At 36.6% G+C, this 18,674-nt stretch overlaps 1 protein-coding gene across 1 annotated transcript in view; it reads left to right on the forward strand.

Annotated features, from left to right (window-relative positions):
* WDR70 (WD repeat domain 70) overlaps positions 1-18,674 on the forward strand; it is a 136,957-nt gene that overhangs the window by 105,452 nt on the left and 12,831 nt on the right. The window contains exons 12-13 of the mRNA XM_080372145.1: positions 3,164-3,248; positions 4,316-4,454. Coding sequence (XP_080228271.1) covers positions 3,164-3,248; positions 4,316-4,454 — 224 coding nt within the window. The remainder of the gene's footprint in view (positions 1-3,163; positions 3,249-4,315; positions 4,455-18,674) is intronic.

Genomic DNA, 18,674 nt, shown 5'->3' on the forward strand with positions numbered 1-18,674 from the left:
TTCACTTCCATATGTTCAAGGAAGTTGATGCCCTTAAATATTTGGCCAGGCTGGTATGGGTGCACGTGATGATGAGAGCTCTTCCAAGCCTAAGAGTAGAATCCCCAGTTTGTAACTTCCCTCCCAAGGCCTTTGGCTCAGTGTGAGTGTGGTCCCAACCTATGGTGCCTCCAAAGGTCAATCTTTAGCTGTTGCTGCTCCTCTTGCAGATCCACTGCAGAATGCAGAAGCATATAAATTGTTCTCTCAGGTACCTTTTCTCACAGAAAGTAGTGATAGTAGGTAGTAGAAGCTTCACAGAAAGGATTAGATTTCATAAACATATTCTGGTGCTTACTCATGGTAAGCCTTTTTATACTGTGCCTTTGCTATGTTGTATTTTTTTTAAATTCTCAATTCCTATGTTTCTTTGCATTCACTAGCGATCTTTGTGAATTTATGTGCTTGAGCTTTGCTTTCATGACAGGACTTCCTCTTTAAAATAGGAGCTTCCTGAGGTGTGTTGCTGACTAGGTTTTTTGAGCGTCTGGCAGGACTTCTGCTTCTTTGGGGGCTATTTGCATCCATGTACTTGTCTATTGAAAAGAAAAAAAATCAGATAAAGTCTTTGTAGTATCAGTGCATTTGCCTTATTTTGAATAAAAACTTTGAAAATGCCTATTCTGGCTCACCAAAGACTTTTTCTAGGACCTAATTGTTACTTCTTGATAAATCCTGTGCTCCAGTATCATTGGCGTAATGGTGTCTGACCTAATAGTATCAGACTAGAGCCTGTTCATTGGTATTCTTTTAAAATGGTGAAGAATAGAGTTTGAAATGCTACTAAAAATACTATAAAAGCTTTAAATAATCCTGCCATGCTTTGGAGAAGTCTGCCATCAAGAAAAATACTGATTGATTTTAGTGGCCTATTTTGAATGCTTCATTCTGAGCTGCACAACTTCTGTTTATATGTTTTTGTTTAACTATTTTTGTCCATGTATGAAGTAATTAAAAATAGATCAGTATTGTTACAGCTTTTGTAAAGAAGCCTCTTAAGCATTGATGGAAGGATGCTACTGGAAAAAATCCCTGATGTTGTGGAAAGTTAATGTGTCTGTTTTCTTAGTGACAGTGGTTTCAACTCCAAACACAGATTAGATTCAGGAACCAATATCATATTTGAAATACAGAAATGTAATTAGAAAAAGTGAATTTGGTCAAAATCTTAAGGATGATAAGAGTTTCACAGTGTTGGACAAGTCATTCCACTATCATTTCTCCCTTTCCAAATACATAACCATCTATTTCTGCACAATGTAAGACAGTGTTGATTTGAAATCAACCACAACTTTTTGAGTCCTCCTAGAGTATTCTTACTTTTTAAACCACCATATTACATTTTTTTTATTGGCAGAAGAGCTATAGCTGAATGTCTGCATCTCCTGCTAAAGCCTGGCAGGACTACAACTTGAAGATCACGTCAAGGCTCGTTCCACTGGGAACAGAACAGCCTTGGCTGCTAGCCTTAGATATGTCCCTATCTAGGAGATTTGCAGAGTGGCCAAATGGTATCCTTTACACACATTTATAAAGGGCTGGTGCTTTAGATGCAACATCTCACTGGTAAGTGTTTTTTGTTAGGGTTGGGAGAGAAAAGAGAGGGTTCATATTGCAAGACCAAATGCTTTGAAGTGATTGGGATGTAGTCTACTGGGAAACAATAGGAAAACGGATATTCCCAAAATAGGGACTCAGTATTTTTCTTCCTTGTCACTTTTAGCTTCCCAATGAACAGAAATATACTCTGCTGTAGACATCATTTATCCATTTCTTTAAAATATTTTGTACTACAGAGTTATCCTGGTCTTTAATATAAACATACATGATGTACGAGGCCACACACTACTGCTTTTCCTATAACGGGTATTGCTGACCTTGATTTCTTTTGTTACAGCATGTTACTTTTTTTTTTCTTTTAAGCATTTTATTTCCAAGGCCTCCTTTAAGCTCTTGATCTCAAAGGACAGAATACTTCTAGACAGCAAAATTTGCTTCCCTGTAAGGTTTATGCTTTGGAAAGGAAGCAGGTCTGTAGATTACCAGTCGCTTGCCTACTTTTCCTCCCAGGTCAGGAGGATTTTGTAATTTTTTTGTCTGAAATTAATCTCTGGATATATTTAGAGAGAGAATTGTTGTTTAAAAGTCCTTCTTTTCACCCTTGAAAGCACTGAGGAACTAATGTCAAATGCAAGGAGATGTCTAGGTGCCTGAGTGAGGTGCTTCAAAGCTCAAATTCTGTAGTTTGTCTCATGCTGGAAATGCGTATCCCAAGGGATGATCAGCAGAGATGTGGATCTCTCCAGGAATAACTAACGAATCATCCCCCTCCCCTCTCTGCTTCTCACTTTGTTAAAATGTCATAACTTTTCAGAAAGGAATAAACAGCCTGACTTTTACTGGCCTACAGTCATACCGTGTTTATCAAACACAGACAAGAATTGCTATAAATACCTTGCTGTAACCTTGATTTTGGCTTTTATGGCCAAAGGTGGTGTGGAGGGCTGTGAAATAGTTTTGTTATAGCAAGTGTGGGTTCCGTTGCTTCCCTTCTCCCTCTTCCCCAAGGATTTCTGTCTCATTCCAGGGCCTGTTCTCTGTACTGAGACTGAGAGTTTGTTGCTGTTTGCCTGCTGAGGAAGGGGGAAAACTTCATGTGCCTTCCATTCTTCCTGATCGTTTTTTTCAGGGCAGGTAGAAATCGGACACATAAAACTTGTATAGTTTTTGATCTAGATCATCCATGGTAACATTTTAATTTCTTAAACGTTCAATTTACTCTTAGTAGCAAAGCACGGATGCTCACAAACACAGAATAAATAAGTGTTTGGGGAATCGGATTTTACTGTGCATAACTTTTTTTTGGTAGGAGGGGTTGCCATGATGGAGCTGAGCTATGAAGGAGATGTTTCTGATCTATTGGAACGCGGCATGTGGAACTTGAATCCTTGTACTTTCGTAGTTAGTTAGAGCCAAAAAGCTTCCAAACTATCACTGCTTTGAATGCTTCTGCCGTATAATTCTGTTCTTTTTGTGTCTGAATTGGAGGATGAAATTTTCTGTGCATGTCTAAATTCTTGAGTTAAATTCATTATTGCTAAACTTTGTCCCTTTTGTGTTATAGGAGATGATACTTTGAAGATATGGGATATTAGACAATTTAAAAAGCCTCTTAATTCAGCAGAAAGACTGCCCAGCTTCTTTCCAATGTAAGTCCTCTTTAAATTTATTCCAGCTATAGAAACAGCAGTAGTTGTGCTGAGCGGGGGTCTGCCGAAGTTCTCCTCAGTTCTCACTAGGTCCACTACTGTGCAGAAAGGACTGCGCAGGGAGGACTATGCAATGACAGTTCATGGCTATTTTAGGATTCCTTGTTGCTTTAAAAGATGTCATATTTTTTGTGATAATTCATAGCTACCTTTGCTTGGGTTTTATGCATTTTTCAGTCTCATGTGTCTTATGTCCAAGTAGATTAGCAACTTTTCAGGAGGAGGCCAGTTTGTTGCCTTATGTTTTTATAATGAGATATATAAGGTATCCTCATTCTTACTTGGTCTATGATTAATAAAAAAAAAAGCTGTATTGAAAAGTAGATGTAACATGAAGGTGCATGGTATGAATTCAAGTTACAATGTTAGAAGTGCTGATGACTCGTATTTGGTACTAAAATAGTGTATTGTACTGAATAGTGCTGGGTATTGTATGTAGTATTTTTATTGATACTACTGCATTTCTATAGCAGTAGCACAGCCAAATTCAACTTTAAGGACAAAATAAGGTGTTTGAGCTGTCCATGACCTGCCTTTCTATCTTGACTGCTATTGGTAGCATAGAGTAAAAGTAAACAAACATTTTTGGCCACTGTGTAAACGAACTGCCTTGTATCATTGAAGAATGTATCATCAGCAAAAAGAGATTTCATGATTGATTTTTTTTTTACTCTAATGTTGATAACCAGATTTGAAAATACTTTTTTTGGTTTGTTTCTCATGTTGAAAAGTTTACAAGGCTTTTGAGTGGAGGAGAATTTGATTGGGAGGAGGATTTTTGTTGGATCTGTCAGTTTTGCACATTCTGTGCACAGCTGTAATTACATGTGAACTATCTCTGATAACTGTAGTAACAGATGACAGCTGACACAAGATTTTTTGTTTGTAAAGCTTTGTCTTGAAAGAATTAACAAATAGAAGGGATTCCTTTTCAGGATGCCATTTATGTGTAAGTTCCTTACACATTAATTATTGATGTACTCAGTGTGGTAATTTTTCTTCAACAGGACAGATTGTTGTTTCAGCCCAGATGATAAAATACTCGTAACAGGCACTTCTGTTAAGAAAGGTGGTGGCAGTGGGAAGCTTTTTTTTTTTTATCGGGAGACATTCCAGAAGTTGTATGAGATAGAAGTTACAGATGCGGTATGTATTTTAGTTTTATTTTTTCAGCTATTCAAAACATGAATGAGAACATATTCGTATGCTTTTTTCTCCCTTTTACAGGAAATTACCTACTAATACTACTTTAATATTTGTACCACATATTTAAGAGATAGAGGTAGAGTGGCCTGAATAGGTGCTATTCACCTTTCAATTAAAAAAAATAAAAGAAAGTCTGGGGACAAGGTGTTTTAAGTACTAGAAGATTCATGCTTTGGTATTACCATTGCATTTCTTAGGCATTTCTGTGAACCTTTCTAGATCTGTGAAGTGAGGCACAAGTCCTAAAATTCTTACCCATTACATACACCAATTTCATGATGAAATGCCGTATTAGATGACAGAACTCCTACTCGTTCCTGAATCTAGACTTGTGGTTACTATGGTATGTATTTCAATGGACTCTAGCTTGTGTAAATGCAACAATTTCATGGCAAAAGGAAGGCGTCATTAGGAATCCCTCAATCAAAAATGCCATTCTCACCAGCAATATAAAAACCTAAAATTGTGAATCTGTAATACAGAAGAGTTCGTGTATGGATTGAACTGCTTACTTTTTCCCTTCTTCAGAATGAAAAAGCTTAATATCATAGTTGAAAAAAGGTCCTTTCACTCTTGTGGAATACCCAAGTAAGCTTATAGATTGTAACAAACAGGAGTGGGAGAAAGTAAAACAGAATAGCCATTGCTTAAGCATGGTAATGTATGCTCAGGTCCCGTTAGTTGTTGCAGTCTGTTGGATAGCCATTTTGTTGCTTAGTTTCAGGATATTGTTTTCTCCTTCTGCACTTTTCTTAACCTGGCACAGCAGTCTTTCCTAGCGCAGCAGACCAAAACCCCTTGTGCTAGAGATCATTTGTACAGAATTTATATTTGTATTTACTTTTCTTTTCAAATCCCATTTTGTCTTCTAATTCACCCTAAAGCAAAATCTGCCAATGGATTCATTTGCTATATCCATAATTTCTGTGGCAGCAGTCTTGTAAATTAAAAATGCAGAATTCATTTCAAAGCAGAAAGCATGTGTTTTTTCTGGAGGGGGGAAACATCCCCTTCTTTTTATTTGAAACATATATTCTAAATACATTTTCTGTGGCCTTAGAAATTTTATTTTGTACAAAAAAGTTTCTCCAGTGATAGCATAGTTCAGATTTAAATTTTTTTCCTATGTAACATACCAAACCTCAATCTGACTCATAAAGATTACTAGTAGATTTTTAATTTCTGATGCAAGTATTATACCAAGTATACATAACCTTTTTCTGAGTCAAAGCATGAATGCCTCAGTACCTCCTCTGAAACTTAATGACATAGAAAAGGAATACAGCTACATAAGATAAAGTGTGACTATATAAAATAAAGTGCAGATTGTTGGCAGGAGCTCTTCTATCCTTGGGCTCAGGAAAAAACAGCTTAGCAATTCCATTCACATTGCATTTGGATTCCTTAGAGCTAAGTGTCTAGATGTGGTCATGAATGCGTCCCCATGTAGTGGCGGTGAAGTTAGTAACAGTGTACAGAAACTTCACCTAAGCTTTAAGACTGCAGGAATGAGAAGCTTGTCAATGGTGGATCCTGTATTTCTGTAAGAAATTAAATGGTGATAATTTTTCGCACCACCCTACTTGTTCTGTGTTCAAAGGAAACAAAATTTTCATTAGCTAACTTTGTCTCCTGGGAAAACAGTTATTTAATTCTATGAAATAGAGGGTATATTACATACTGCTGAGGTAGGTGATGATACAGGATGGTCCAGAAAGGATTGTTTTGCTATCAGTTTTTCTGAGAACTGAGAGGTAAATTTCTGTTCTTCTGCTTTAAAATGCAAGACAGACATGGAGCTGAGAACAAACAGTAGGAAATTGTTGGAAAAACAAAATTAGGGGTCAATAAGCGACTTCACTGGGGCCACTCATGTTGTAAAATTTTAAGTATGTGTACAAATCTCAGCAGGTTCAGAACTTTATACTATAAATTTATATAGGTGCTGATATTTATATGATACTTTTTAAGACTGTAGTAAATTACTTTTGTCTGTAGAGTTTTAGTGCTGCTGTTTTTCTTCATTTGTAGTTACAAAATTTACGACTTTCATTCTCCTTCTTTGTATATAATGGATCAAATGAAAATAATGGAAGTATTAGGTGAAGAACTGAGACTTATAAATGCTGATCTTATGACATAATTTTCAGTTAGTCAGCACTAATAATGTCTCTACAATCAGTCTGTCTAGCTTCCAGCTTCAAAACTACACGTTAAAAAAAGTTAAATATATGAACCTGAATCTAAAAGAAGAAAAATTACTCTACATGGTGTTATAGAATAAAAGCAGTATATATTTTTTCAAGATCTTTCTATTGATTGTATCTTTTGGCTTTTTCATTAGTGTTATTTTCTTGTTCTCAAATTGCAGTATTTGATGAAATATGAATGCATAAAGGAATGCTGAAAACATGAATTTTCAAGAAGCTGGCTTGTATTTTGTAAGCAGTACATGCTCTTTTTTGGAAAGATCATTTGCCTATAGATCGGTATATTAATATCTTGTGTGTAGTATGTCAAAGCATTTTTTCAGCAGTGCAGCAATTACTTTGTATGGACTACTTTGCTAGTTTCCGTTTTTTCATTATACGCCCTCAAAAATTCAGATAGCAGTTAGCGTAGTTAAAGATAAACAAGTAGCGTTCTCTTAAGGCTTCAGTTTGTCTTCTATAACTAAATATCATACTTTACTTTTTATGTGTTTTCTAGTGCTTAAGTATGTAATTTCAATGTTTCTAATTTTGGGGGTTTTAGGCATTGCATAGGTGAAGGTACAGTATGCTATGTGTAACAAAAGCACAAACACACCAGTATCTTTCTCTGCAAAGAGCTTGATGTGCTGTTGTTCCTCATGGAAGTAATTTTAGTGATTTCAGTTGTATTTAGTCCAAATTGCTAAAGAAGAAGAGCATCATTAATTTCAAGTGTAAAATGAAAACAATAAAACTTTTTGAGGGCAATTGTATACCGGTTTAGTGGTAGAACATATATAATCATAATAACAGAAAAATCTACTGTCAAGATTTTGACAGTAGATTTGACAAAATCTACTAATGTGTCACCTTTTTTTTAAATTTCACAAGGATTTTTTTAAAGGAAGTGCTGGTAAGCTTAGAAAATTGAAAAACACTAAAGAGCAGTAAACTTTATCTTAAACCTCCTTGGTAAATAGCCAGTGCAGCTGGCCTGTGAATGAACCTGGCGGGTAATGGGAAAATATTTAATGGGAATGTTTGACCAAAGCTGTGTCTGGCATTCCTTTCCATCATACCACACAAACCTTTTTTCACCTTTTCTTTCAAGATTTCATGGGAAAACACATTACTGTTTCAGAGCTGCTGGAGTGAGACCTTGTAGTTTTGCTAATAGGCTAACAGTCTGATTAGTCTGTGCTGTTGTGGCTGGATATGGAATATTAATTTGTTTTTCTTTTCATGTATTGGTCTTTTTTTTTTCACAGTCTGCAGCTAAGCTAGTGACTGTATTGTTGCGTCCACTACTGAATGCCATCCCACCATGCAGGCATTGAGACTTCTGTAGAACTCAGGCTTCTTGGATAAATAGCAATATGTTCTGAAGGAAAAGTAAAGAAATGACAGAAGTAGTACAGACCATGGGCTTCATCTCTGGCCTGTAGCTGTGTGCGGCAGGACGAGGTGTTTACAGGGCAAATACATAACGATGCTTCTCTGACTATCCTGTTCTGCCACTGGTGATCTGTAACTTAGAGAGATCTTGATGCAGACACAGGAATTTCACAATTAATAGCATTCAGTGGATTTTTCTTCCGTGAGTTTGTCAAGGAGTGAAATTGCCCATGTTGCAGGTTACTGGCAGGGTCATTGACTTCAGATTAGATCAAAACTCAGGTGGGAGTTCCTGCCTCTTCCACTCTTATAAGGAAGATGATGCTGTACATGTAGTACTTCAGTTTTGTTCTGGTTCAGTGTGTACAGGTGTGACTGGAAATTATGAGGACTTTGTATTCTGACCATAGTTAAATCTGTACAGAATTCCTCACTTCTTAACAGGAACTGAACTTTAAAAAATCCTGGTTTGCATGTGCAGCTTTTTCGTAGTTCTCTAGTCTGTTCTATCTTGACAGCATTATCTGTGAGAAGTTGTTTTGCTCTCACCTCAAATATCCACAAGAAAATATTTATATTAAGCTTTCTCAGTTTGAGCATTTGAGGCTTACTTAATCTGAAAGATCTGTAATTGGATGCAAAATGTTTCCTTACTCCATTTAGATGGATGAGGAGACTTAAACAGATGTCAGGAAATAAAATGGCCAGAAGAGGGGTACAAAGTGTATGCACAGAAACTTGGAGGACATTCCTCTTTCCTTTCCTCAGGTAGTGTGACAGGAAGGAAGACCTGTAGCTACTTTGTGGTGGGGTCTCACCTTTTGGGATGTCTGTAACTGCACGTTCTTTGTGGAATTGAAGGGAGGTTTCACTGTCAAATGCAAGTCAGGGAGGGTTTATTGTTAATTCTTGGTTTGGTTATGCAAGTACAAGATCTTCATGGGAACCAGTTATAAATACCTAGTGTATGGGAAACAGAGTTGGGTACACAACATTTCTCCCAGTGTCAGTTTAATTTGAAAAAGCTGTGGATAGCCACTTGAATCACTCATATGTCTGTCATTCGTTTGGCTAGTTCAAACAGATGACCCAGTAGTTATCCATACTACAGACAAGATTGATTTTGGCAGCAGTAGAGCAGTCATTTTCCCCAAACGAAAAGAAGTAGTACACCCTGTTACTGCCAAGCAAGAGTGGGCACTGGAAAAGGAGAAAAAAAAAAAAAAGTTGTACAATTACGGAAATAGCTATTTTTAAATGAAAATGTAAGTAATAACTTGATTTAAAAATAAGCCAAGATGAAGAATTTGTGTACATTATAAAATGAGATGTGCAGGTTTTTAAAATATCCCACAGGTTTTTGTAGATAAGCAACAATCCAAAATCATAGTGTGATGGTTGTTTTGGGAAACCTGTTTCTGTTAGGAGGATTCTTCAGTATTTTCTTAGCTTCTTAAATATAAGCAAAAGTTAAATTATTAAATACTTATGAAAAGTTCCTCTAAGGGATGTTTCAGGAAGGTCTTCTGAGACAAGCTATAAATAAAGCTCCTTTTTAGATTAAAGAGTGAAAAGAAAGACTGAATAAGGAATATGAAACTTCCAGCATCCTTTATGCACAGTTGATATAAGATTGCAGTATTTCTTCCTTTGACCTCAAACAAAATCATTTACTATTTATAAGATGCAGTAATATAGTAAAGGGCTTTTCCACTGTGGCCCATTTTACTAAGATTTAAAGCTTTTGAATTTAAGAAAAATTAATTCTTTTGACTTCTGGAAGAGATCATCATGCTACTTCTGGGATTTTCCTTTTAAGCCATTTATTTTATTTGAAAGGCAAATCCACCTTTTCCACAATAAGGAGGTAAATATATTTAAGGTCTGGTAAATTTTTGAGCCAATTAAAGTAAAAAAAAAATAAAATAAAAATCTAGTATAAAAGGTGAATCACAGAAATGTGTTTTCTTTTAGAGTGAGGTAGCTTGTCTATTTTTACTCTGCTTTCCTGTATGTAAAGACGATGTGCTCCATCCCTTCGTATATCCTGCAGCAGCACATACTTTGTTTTAGGGAAGCTGTCACTAGAGTTTTGAGGTATGAGAGAAAAATAAACTGCAGGTTTCCTCACTGTAATTGGTGTGTGTATGTGAAGGTTGTCTGCCTTAATTTTGTGGTATATTGTCATGAAAGTGTGGCTCTAATTTTAACAGAGCAGGTGCTTGAAAATGCCCTGACTTCCAATTACAAGGAAAACAGGTTGCCACCTTGATCAAGTTACTTTTTCTAGTCATCAGAAAAGGAAAGTCCTGTTCAGTGTCTCAATTCCCTTCTAAAAGTATATTTTGTAGGTGTACCTTGGAAGGTAAGTGATATAGCATTGCTATCCATATGTTCTATATTGAGATCCTGCTTTAAATTACTGGCCCCTGAAAATGTTTTTAGGATGTTTCTTTTCTTACATAGAAAATTTAAAATTTTATCCATTTCTGGTCCCTTTTATATGGAATGTTTCCACGCATTTTCTAAGTCATGTTTCACAAGGGAAAAACATTATTGTTGTTTCCTCTACTGCTGTATTCTCATGAGTATTTTAAATCTAATGCTAGCAGATCACTGCATTGTAGATATTCCCTAACCTACCACCTTATTTATTGTAGTTGGCTCTTTTCCTTGGAAGAGCTCCAGGGGGAATCTCAAACCTGAAGATGTTTGCAATTGAGGTTTAAAGTAGATTTTTTTAATATAATATCAGTATATTTTTATGGTGTGAGCAGCCTTTTTTTTTTTGATCAGAGCATGTATAGTATCAGCATACGTGTGTTAACCATCTTTGTGGTCAAAAGAAGAAACAAGGTGGAAGCAAAGTAGTAGCATTTGTTGTTCAGTTATGCACACATTTGGAAATGGCATAGTTCTATATCTGTGTTGTTTTTTTTTTTTAAATAAAAATAAAGCGTTTTTCTAAGAGTTACTCAGTCTTCATTTTTTTCATGGTGCATCCAGGAGGCAGATCAGCCTTCCCAGATATAGCTTATGTGCCTGCATATGCAGCTTATGCTGCAGCCCAGCACCATGAGATTTTAAGTATATTCTGAGGCATTTTCCTCTCTTTTAATGAGCAGTTTATGCATTTTTGCTGGGATGTATTTCATAAGCAGCTGCCGAAAAGTTTTCAGTCCATGAAGACTGAAGGCAATTTCAAACATGTCCACGAAGACCTGTAAAAAGACTAGATTTGTATCCCCTGGGCAGCAGTCTAAGTACCTGAAGTTTCTAAATGGTTTCACACCTTCTTTTTTAAAATAGAAGAGCTTGAAAGCCACTCACTGCCTTAATATCTTCCCTAATTACAGTACTTGTTAAAAAGCAGCAGTAGCCAAAGAAGGATGGGCAACAGTCACTGAAAGATTTTGTTGTAGTAGAAAGCTGTCTTTAGCTGTGAGCATCCAAATGTTTTAATGTTTTATTTAAAGACACAGAAATCCTTTGAAGTAGGTATGTTTTTTTCTGAAATAACTGTATGTTTCCCTTCTCTTCTGGGAAGATCTATCACTGAAGTCAGATGGACTTAACATTGTGCAAGTTGCAGAACTATAGAAGATTAAGCTGGAAGGCATGCTGAGATTTTATCCCTCAGTCCAACACAAGCTTGAAATTGCTTACCCCTCTCAAGTATAAACTGATAGAACTATAGGCTTAGGTTAACACGTAATGTTAATTTGAAGGGTAATCACTGTTTCTTAAAAAAAAAAAACCAAACTAATAAGCAGTTAGGTTTCAGAAGTGTTACTTAGTATGTTGTAAGCCCCTCTGTTTTTAGAAGATACTGTACTGCTCAAGCAGTTCTTCACCATGAATATGTAGGGTTTTACAGGATGAATAAATTAGTTGCATGCACATTTGCACTGATTTTGACACACTGTTTTCCCAGCGATGTTGTAATTTGTAAAACTTACAATTAAGATAAATACTCAGTTCCATCAGAAAAGCCCCATTTGGCCACTGCTGTGGTGACCTGTCCTTAGAGACCCTGACCGCAGACAGAATGTCGTTTTACATGTTTGCTATCTTCCCTGCTGACATGCCACTTATCTGGCCGTCTGGACAGCCAAGTGCAGCAAATCCAAGCAGCGCTGTTCAAACAGAACACGCTGTCATGACCACTGAAGCAAAGCTTGCATATAGGAAAGAGAGAAGGTTTGTTTTTCTTTTCCTAACAGAAAATATTTTCTTAGAGCACCAGCTCTTGCTGTCACTTTTTTATTGTATAGCTTCAGAACAGATTCTGAAAGAATTATTTATTAGATTGTGGGTTATGGAAGGGGTAAGCAATAAGGGTGAGCATAGGCTGTATTTGTTTCTGGTTTATCCCCATTCAGTTTTTAAGTATCTCCAGAGCTAGATCTGATCTTTCAAGCAGAGATTCAAAAGATTTGTTGGACAGTTTTAGGAGTTTGTATCTGCTGTATTCTTTCTGCACTAAGAGTATTTAATTTGGCTTCCAGGATCCTTTATCCTTGAAATGGAGAGTTTTATGTTAGTAGCAAAACATGCTGTACTGTAGATCCTCGTTAGTCTTCTGGTTTTCTAACATAGTTATTTTGGCCATTGTAGACTGCAGGGATTCACCTGACCAAATATAGATGTCTACAGCTGATCCAGCCACCCTAGGCTCCTTTTCTAATCAACAGAGAAAAATAAACACATCCAGACTGTGATTTTTATCTCATCCTAAAATAGATATCTGAAATAGGTTAGATGAAGGCCACTGTAAAATGCTTATTTCTCTCTGTTAGCTATAAAGGGAGGTGAAAATCTGTAGGCATTTAAAGAGTAGATGTCTAAAAATTAGAGGTGTAGACAAGTTTGGTGAAGTCAGTCCCACCTGACCTCCATTGGTGTTCATTCTCTCCTGCTAAAGCAGGGGGACATTTCATCTCTTGTGCTCTGACCTTGCCAGTAGCAAAGTCGGATACAATGGGTTACTTTTGCACTCACATCTATTGATTGAAGGATTTATGACTGTAGGCAATTTACAGGAGGATAGCCTGCCACTCTATGAAAGGATTGTGCTAGCTGAGAGTGCAGTCTACCCTCTCTTGCTTGAACCTGATTTCCAAACATGACTGTCAAAACATCAGCAACTTCAGTTTAGGATTACAGAACTTTATCTACATTTTAACAAACTTTTTTTTTAAAATTGGTGGAAACGTCATCACATGAAGGAAACATCAAAACCCCATGAATTCTTGCTTCAACAGTTAAGAGATATGTGAAAGCGTAGGATTAGCATGTTTGCTTTCCATTTTCAGTATTTATCTGGAATTAGCAGTATGTTTGTTTGTTTTCTAGTGGTAATTTGCAAGGAAATCACTACTGCTTTTTCCAGTTTACAAATGGGATGTTGGCTGCACACTCACCACAGAGATAGTATGAGTATTAGCTGAATGTCAGCATCATTCAGGAGAGATTTCCACCCTTTCAGCGTTAGGTAGACATGGAAGTAGATAGATACATCTTACCCATTTGCCAGATTGTTTGTCTGTACTTTTGTATAACAATTTTTCTGAATATCCACGGGAGGAGATAGTAATTCGGTGAACTTAGCCTAAAAGTCTGATAGCTGCAGGTAACTGAATAATCAATTCTGCATTTTGGAGCAAATATATAAGCAGGCTGAGAGTTGAGAACTACCAGAGGAGAGTGAAAGGCTGTACCTAAAGTAGAGAAAGAAAAACTGAAAAAGTTTATTCCAACAATGCATAACTAATATAAAAAGCATGTTTTTCTTCCCTGCAGGGCAGGAGAAGCTTTACTAATGAACTTGAAAAAGCTGATACATGATCATGTATTTCCGAAACTATACTTCACATGAAATCTTCATTTTTGAAGACACATGCATGGTATTTAACCTTAAACTTCCCTGTCTTTAGGGAAAAGGGATTGTTTCCAAAGAAAACAATGCCTGATTGAGCAGCAGTAACACTTCCTGAAGTAGGGAAAAGAAATTAAAACATGATTTTATAGTACAGCCCCTGTAACTTACTTTTCATTTTGCAGTAGCAAGGAAAGAATATAGTCCCATTGACCTAAGCGCTGCAGAAGTGTAAGCTGATTCTTATTTATGTCAAAAATATGTAAGTCCTTAGAATTATTTTTAAAATTATGAAACTTGACATCATGCCATTCTTGTGGTGAATTATGACCTCTATATTCCATTAAATCAGTATATGTGTACACACATACATGTCTGCTTATTAGATGTTTACTAACTTGTCTACCATCTTGGGGCTTGTATACATGCAAAGGTAGTTACATTTTGTTGGGTATTTGTCAAAGTTCTGACTGAAATGCAAAAAAAAAAAGAAATCAATGGTTTTGTACAGCTTCAGCTCACAGACATGTAAAATGTTAGTATAGGAATATGAAAAGGCAGTGATGGAGGGAAGCCTTAATTTTTCCCTAGTGCTCTTGCAGCAGAGTGAAAGAGGACAGAGGTGAATAATACTTTCAAGAGTAAAAGATTTCTGTGCCACAAATAATTCTGATCTTTTCTTGCTGACCTTGTAAAATGCCCTCTCTGCATTATTTTCTCCTGTCAGGGTGTGACCCAAGTGCTCTGGACAGTTTCAGTTGAGATAATTAGCTTTTGCTTGCTGAGAAATCTGCTTCAGTTATTCTTCACTTTGCCTGTTAAACATAGGGGTATATTTCTAGGCCAGAATAAATTCCCTCTCTGTGTTACAGAAAATCAAGTTTCAGGCTTCAGTTTCTCATTTAGAGGCACTGCTGTTAAATGCCATCAAAACACTGTTATGTACATAGTACCAGCAAAGTCATGTGTGTAGTTGCCTGGTGACCTAACCCAGATGGAGAATAACCTCACAGAAAAATTGGTGTAGTTTACTGTTTACCTGAAGCAGCAGCTCTGCTAACATGATACAAAGGGAAGCACACAGATGAGAACAGGCTGTTAGGGGTGAGACTATTTATGAACCACCCCAGAACTGCACATGAGCTGGGACTGCATGTTTCAGAAGAAATGCAGGTGGAATAGCACACAAGGGAATAGCAATATCATCACTTTCGCCTGCCACCTTTCTACATATTTATGAGTTTTGTGGTTTAAGATTACCACATATTGTTAAGCTTTTAAGTTATTATAGGTTAAAATTTCTAAACCTGAAATTTATTTTGGAAGAACTGGGAGTCTGAAGTGAGTATAGTGCTTATTTAAAAATAAAAATTATGTATTTTTTGTGTAACCCATTTTCTATTTAAAACAATAGTATAGCAACTTTAGAAAACTTTATGGCTAGTTTTAAGAAAAATCAGTAATATGTTCTCATTTTATTAGGCAGTTGTTTAAGAAGACAAATATTTTCATCCAGACTGCAAAAAAAGTTGTCTTTAAAATTGTGTAGGTAATTTTTAATTGACTTTGAGTTTGTCAGTATTACAAGACAATCTGTTACCTGAAAATAATTACAAAGGCCTGCTGTCGATAACATCAACTGAATCTGTTCTAACCTCTTTCACAGTGAAAATAAAGAAGGTAAATTTGGAGTGTTTCTGTTAACATTTTTAATACTTTCCCTGCCTAACTACAAAAATATTTTCAGTCTTTTCCCAGTGTTTCCTAATGCAGGCTACTGTGTTTGTATATGCAATAGACATTGCCAAAGGCTTTTCAGATTGATTTCATTTGAAGAACTTAACGCTTTTGCAACAGCTAAAGTACCAAACAGCTTTTAAATCATTACTAATAATTGTCTTTTGTAAGTGCAGTATTTTCAGATCTCACAGTAGCAAAGCTGACCACATCAGTTTCATGGATAAAATTATTTTCAGGGTTTTTATGACAGGCTTCCGGGACTTCATGCTCCAAAGATACACTGTCCAAAACATCCAGCTGTTACTTTGAAATATTTTTTTCAAATATTCAAGATGTTTGTTTATGTGATGATACATTCTGCATTTTATGATTCTTGTTTGTGATAATAAGATGTTATTTTCTGTTTGCAAAGCTGAGATGTGACCTGGAAATTTTTGGATTTCAGAATCAACATAGATTTGTCTTGTTTCAGCTTTAAATGTTACAAGAAACAGGTTAAGTCTGTATTGAATGTTTGAATCTAGAATTAGTTAATGGAAGGTTTTTGTTACTGTTCTGGTGTTCCTATTTGCTGAGTCTTGAAGCTGTCATCCACAGGATTTCCTTACAACCAGAACATAGGTTGGTCAAGTCTTTTGTGCTAGGCTTCCATAAAGCTGTGTTAGGCAATTTAGTTTCCTGCTCTTTTGCTGCTTTTACCAGGCATGAAACCACCTGGGTAAGTGGAGTGAGACCTTGCAGCTTGCTTTTAACTGCTGAGGTTACTGCTTCCAGCCTGAGCTCCTGTCTCGGGCAATTAGGACTGAAGTACCACCTTGCTTGTGTTGGGTTTCATTGTAGAGCACAACCTTAAAATAAAACAAGTTATTCTTAAAAAAATGATTGTGGAATGGCAAATCCCCTTTCCAGCTCAGATAAACAAAGTTGGCAGCAAGTGGCCCAGGGGCATTTGCATCAAGCAAAAGTGTTTCCAGCAAATCAAGGGAGGAAGTTATTCTCCTCTACATAACCCTGGTGAGACACGTATGTAGTGCTGGGTCCAGTTCTGATCTCCCAGTACAAGAGAGAGAAAAACATAGTAGAGTAAGTGCAGTGAAGGACTGCAAAGGTGATTAAAGGCTTAGAGTATCAGGTGCAGGAGGAAAGGCTGAGAGAGCTAGGATTGCTCAGCCTGGAGAAGAGGAGACACATGGATTGGTATGCGTAAATTCTTGAAGGGGGACAGGAGGGTGAAGCAGATAAAGCAAAGCTTGGTGGTGCCCAGTGACAGGACAAGAGGGAATAGGCACAAACCTAATTACAGTCAATTCCACTTAAACCCCAAACCATTTTCTTACGTTTGTGGGATGTGTTTTGGATTGGTTTTGTTTGGGGTTTTTTGTTGTTGTTGTTTATGGGGTTTTTTTGGGGGGTGGTGGTTTTTTTTATTATTTTATTTTGGGGATGGTCATATATTGAAACAGGTTGCCCAGGGAGGCTGTAGATTTCTCCATCCTTGGAAATACTCAAAACCAAACTGGACAATGTCCTCAGCTACCTGAGTGGTTGACCATACTCGGCGCAGGGGGTTTGAATTAGATGGTCTTCAGAGCTTTCTTCCAGCTGCAGCCTACCTGTGCATAGGTAGGCCAAGCCAAGAAAACCCTGCTTTTCCTGCTATTAACACACTTTTTTGCCTGCAGAGCTGGGATGTAGGACCTTCTGTTAGCTGGAATTTGATGTTTAGCATTTCCAATGATAAAAGTGTCTACCTGTGTAGATTATTCTAAGTGTAAACAGTAGGGAACTTAGAGGCACTGAAGGATAAATACTCGTTAAGAATTAAATATTTTTGTATGATAAAGATTTCCCTTTTCCTCTCACTGTTAATCTTAAGACCAGGTCTACAATAGTCCCTTTGTTGTCTAGTTGTTTAACATTTTTACTTCTTTAAGACTATATGATTGGGGAAAATTATTTGGACTTAGTTCAAGAATTCGGTATTTTGGTCTTTTTACAGTATTGTCCATTTCTAAAATAATCTGAAAATTGCATAAGTAGCTTTTATTATTTCTTATAAAGTAGGTTTATGTGCTAGTGGATTAATAAAATTGCTTGCATGTTCAGAGCTTATATTTGTTTAGTTTCTAACAAATTCAATTTCTGGGGATGTTTTATGGTTTCGGAAGATTTAGAGGGCTGTGTTTAATGGCAGTTTCTTTTGCCGGCTCTGGAGCCTGTGCCATGGTGGTTTTAAGTGTGCTCTGTGTGTTTGACAAGTTAGAAACTTAGCAATCCCCATCAGTGCTGAGACACACTGTCTCAGGCTTTGTTTTTGTTGGCTCGTATCCAGTACCATGCTATAAAACACATTTACTTGACAGTAGAAAGTGGAGAACCACGTTAACTACAAAGTTTAAAAAGGCTGGCTAAACACATGCAATAAATACTAATAAAAGAAAAGGCCACCCACCTTTGACCTTCATATTAGCTTTGTGTGTTTTACAGTTACTGTAGCATTTTGAGCATTACATAATCGTATATAAGAATCTTTTTATTTAAATCAAAAACATCATTAACAACCCTGTGTGGGTTATTCTGGTTGGTTGTGGCAGGGATCGTGGACACAAGGCATTATCAGAATTCTAGGTTGTACTTGAGTTACCTTTACAAAGGCTGTTGTCCTTCGGTTGTCTCATGATAAGCATGCTGGGTTTATTTGTGCCTGAAAGTAGATGGGAAGGTATAATGTCTGTATTTCCATGTAGAAGGAGGATGTTTTACAGAAGAACCTTCTAAAGAATGGTCAGTTGATTCATGTAAACATCTCACTCAGTTTTTCTTGAACAAGAACACAGAGCAGAAAAACAGCTCAGAAGAGAGTCATCCATCATCTTGTAGTAAAATGAAGTTCTGATTCATGATGGCTGAATGGGCTTCAGAATTTTTTCAATACTTTTTTTATGTTGTGTGCCT

The sequence above is a fragment of the Falco punctatus genome (genome assembly GCF_963210335.1).
Source record: "Falco punctatus genome assembly, chromosome: Z".
Lineage (NCBI taxonomy): Eukaryota > Metazoa > Chordata > Aves > Falconiformes > Falconidae > Falco > Falco punctatus.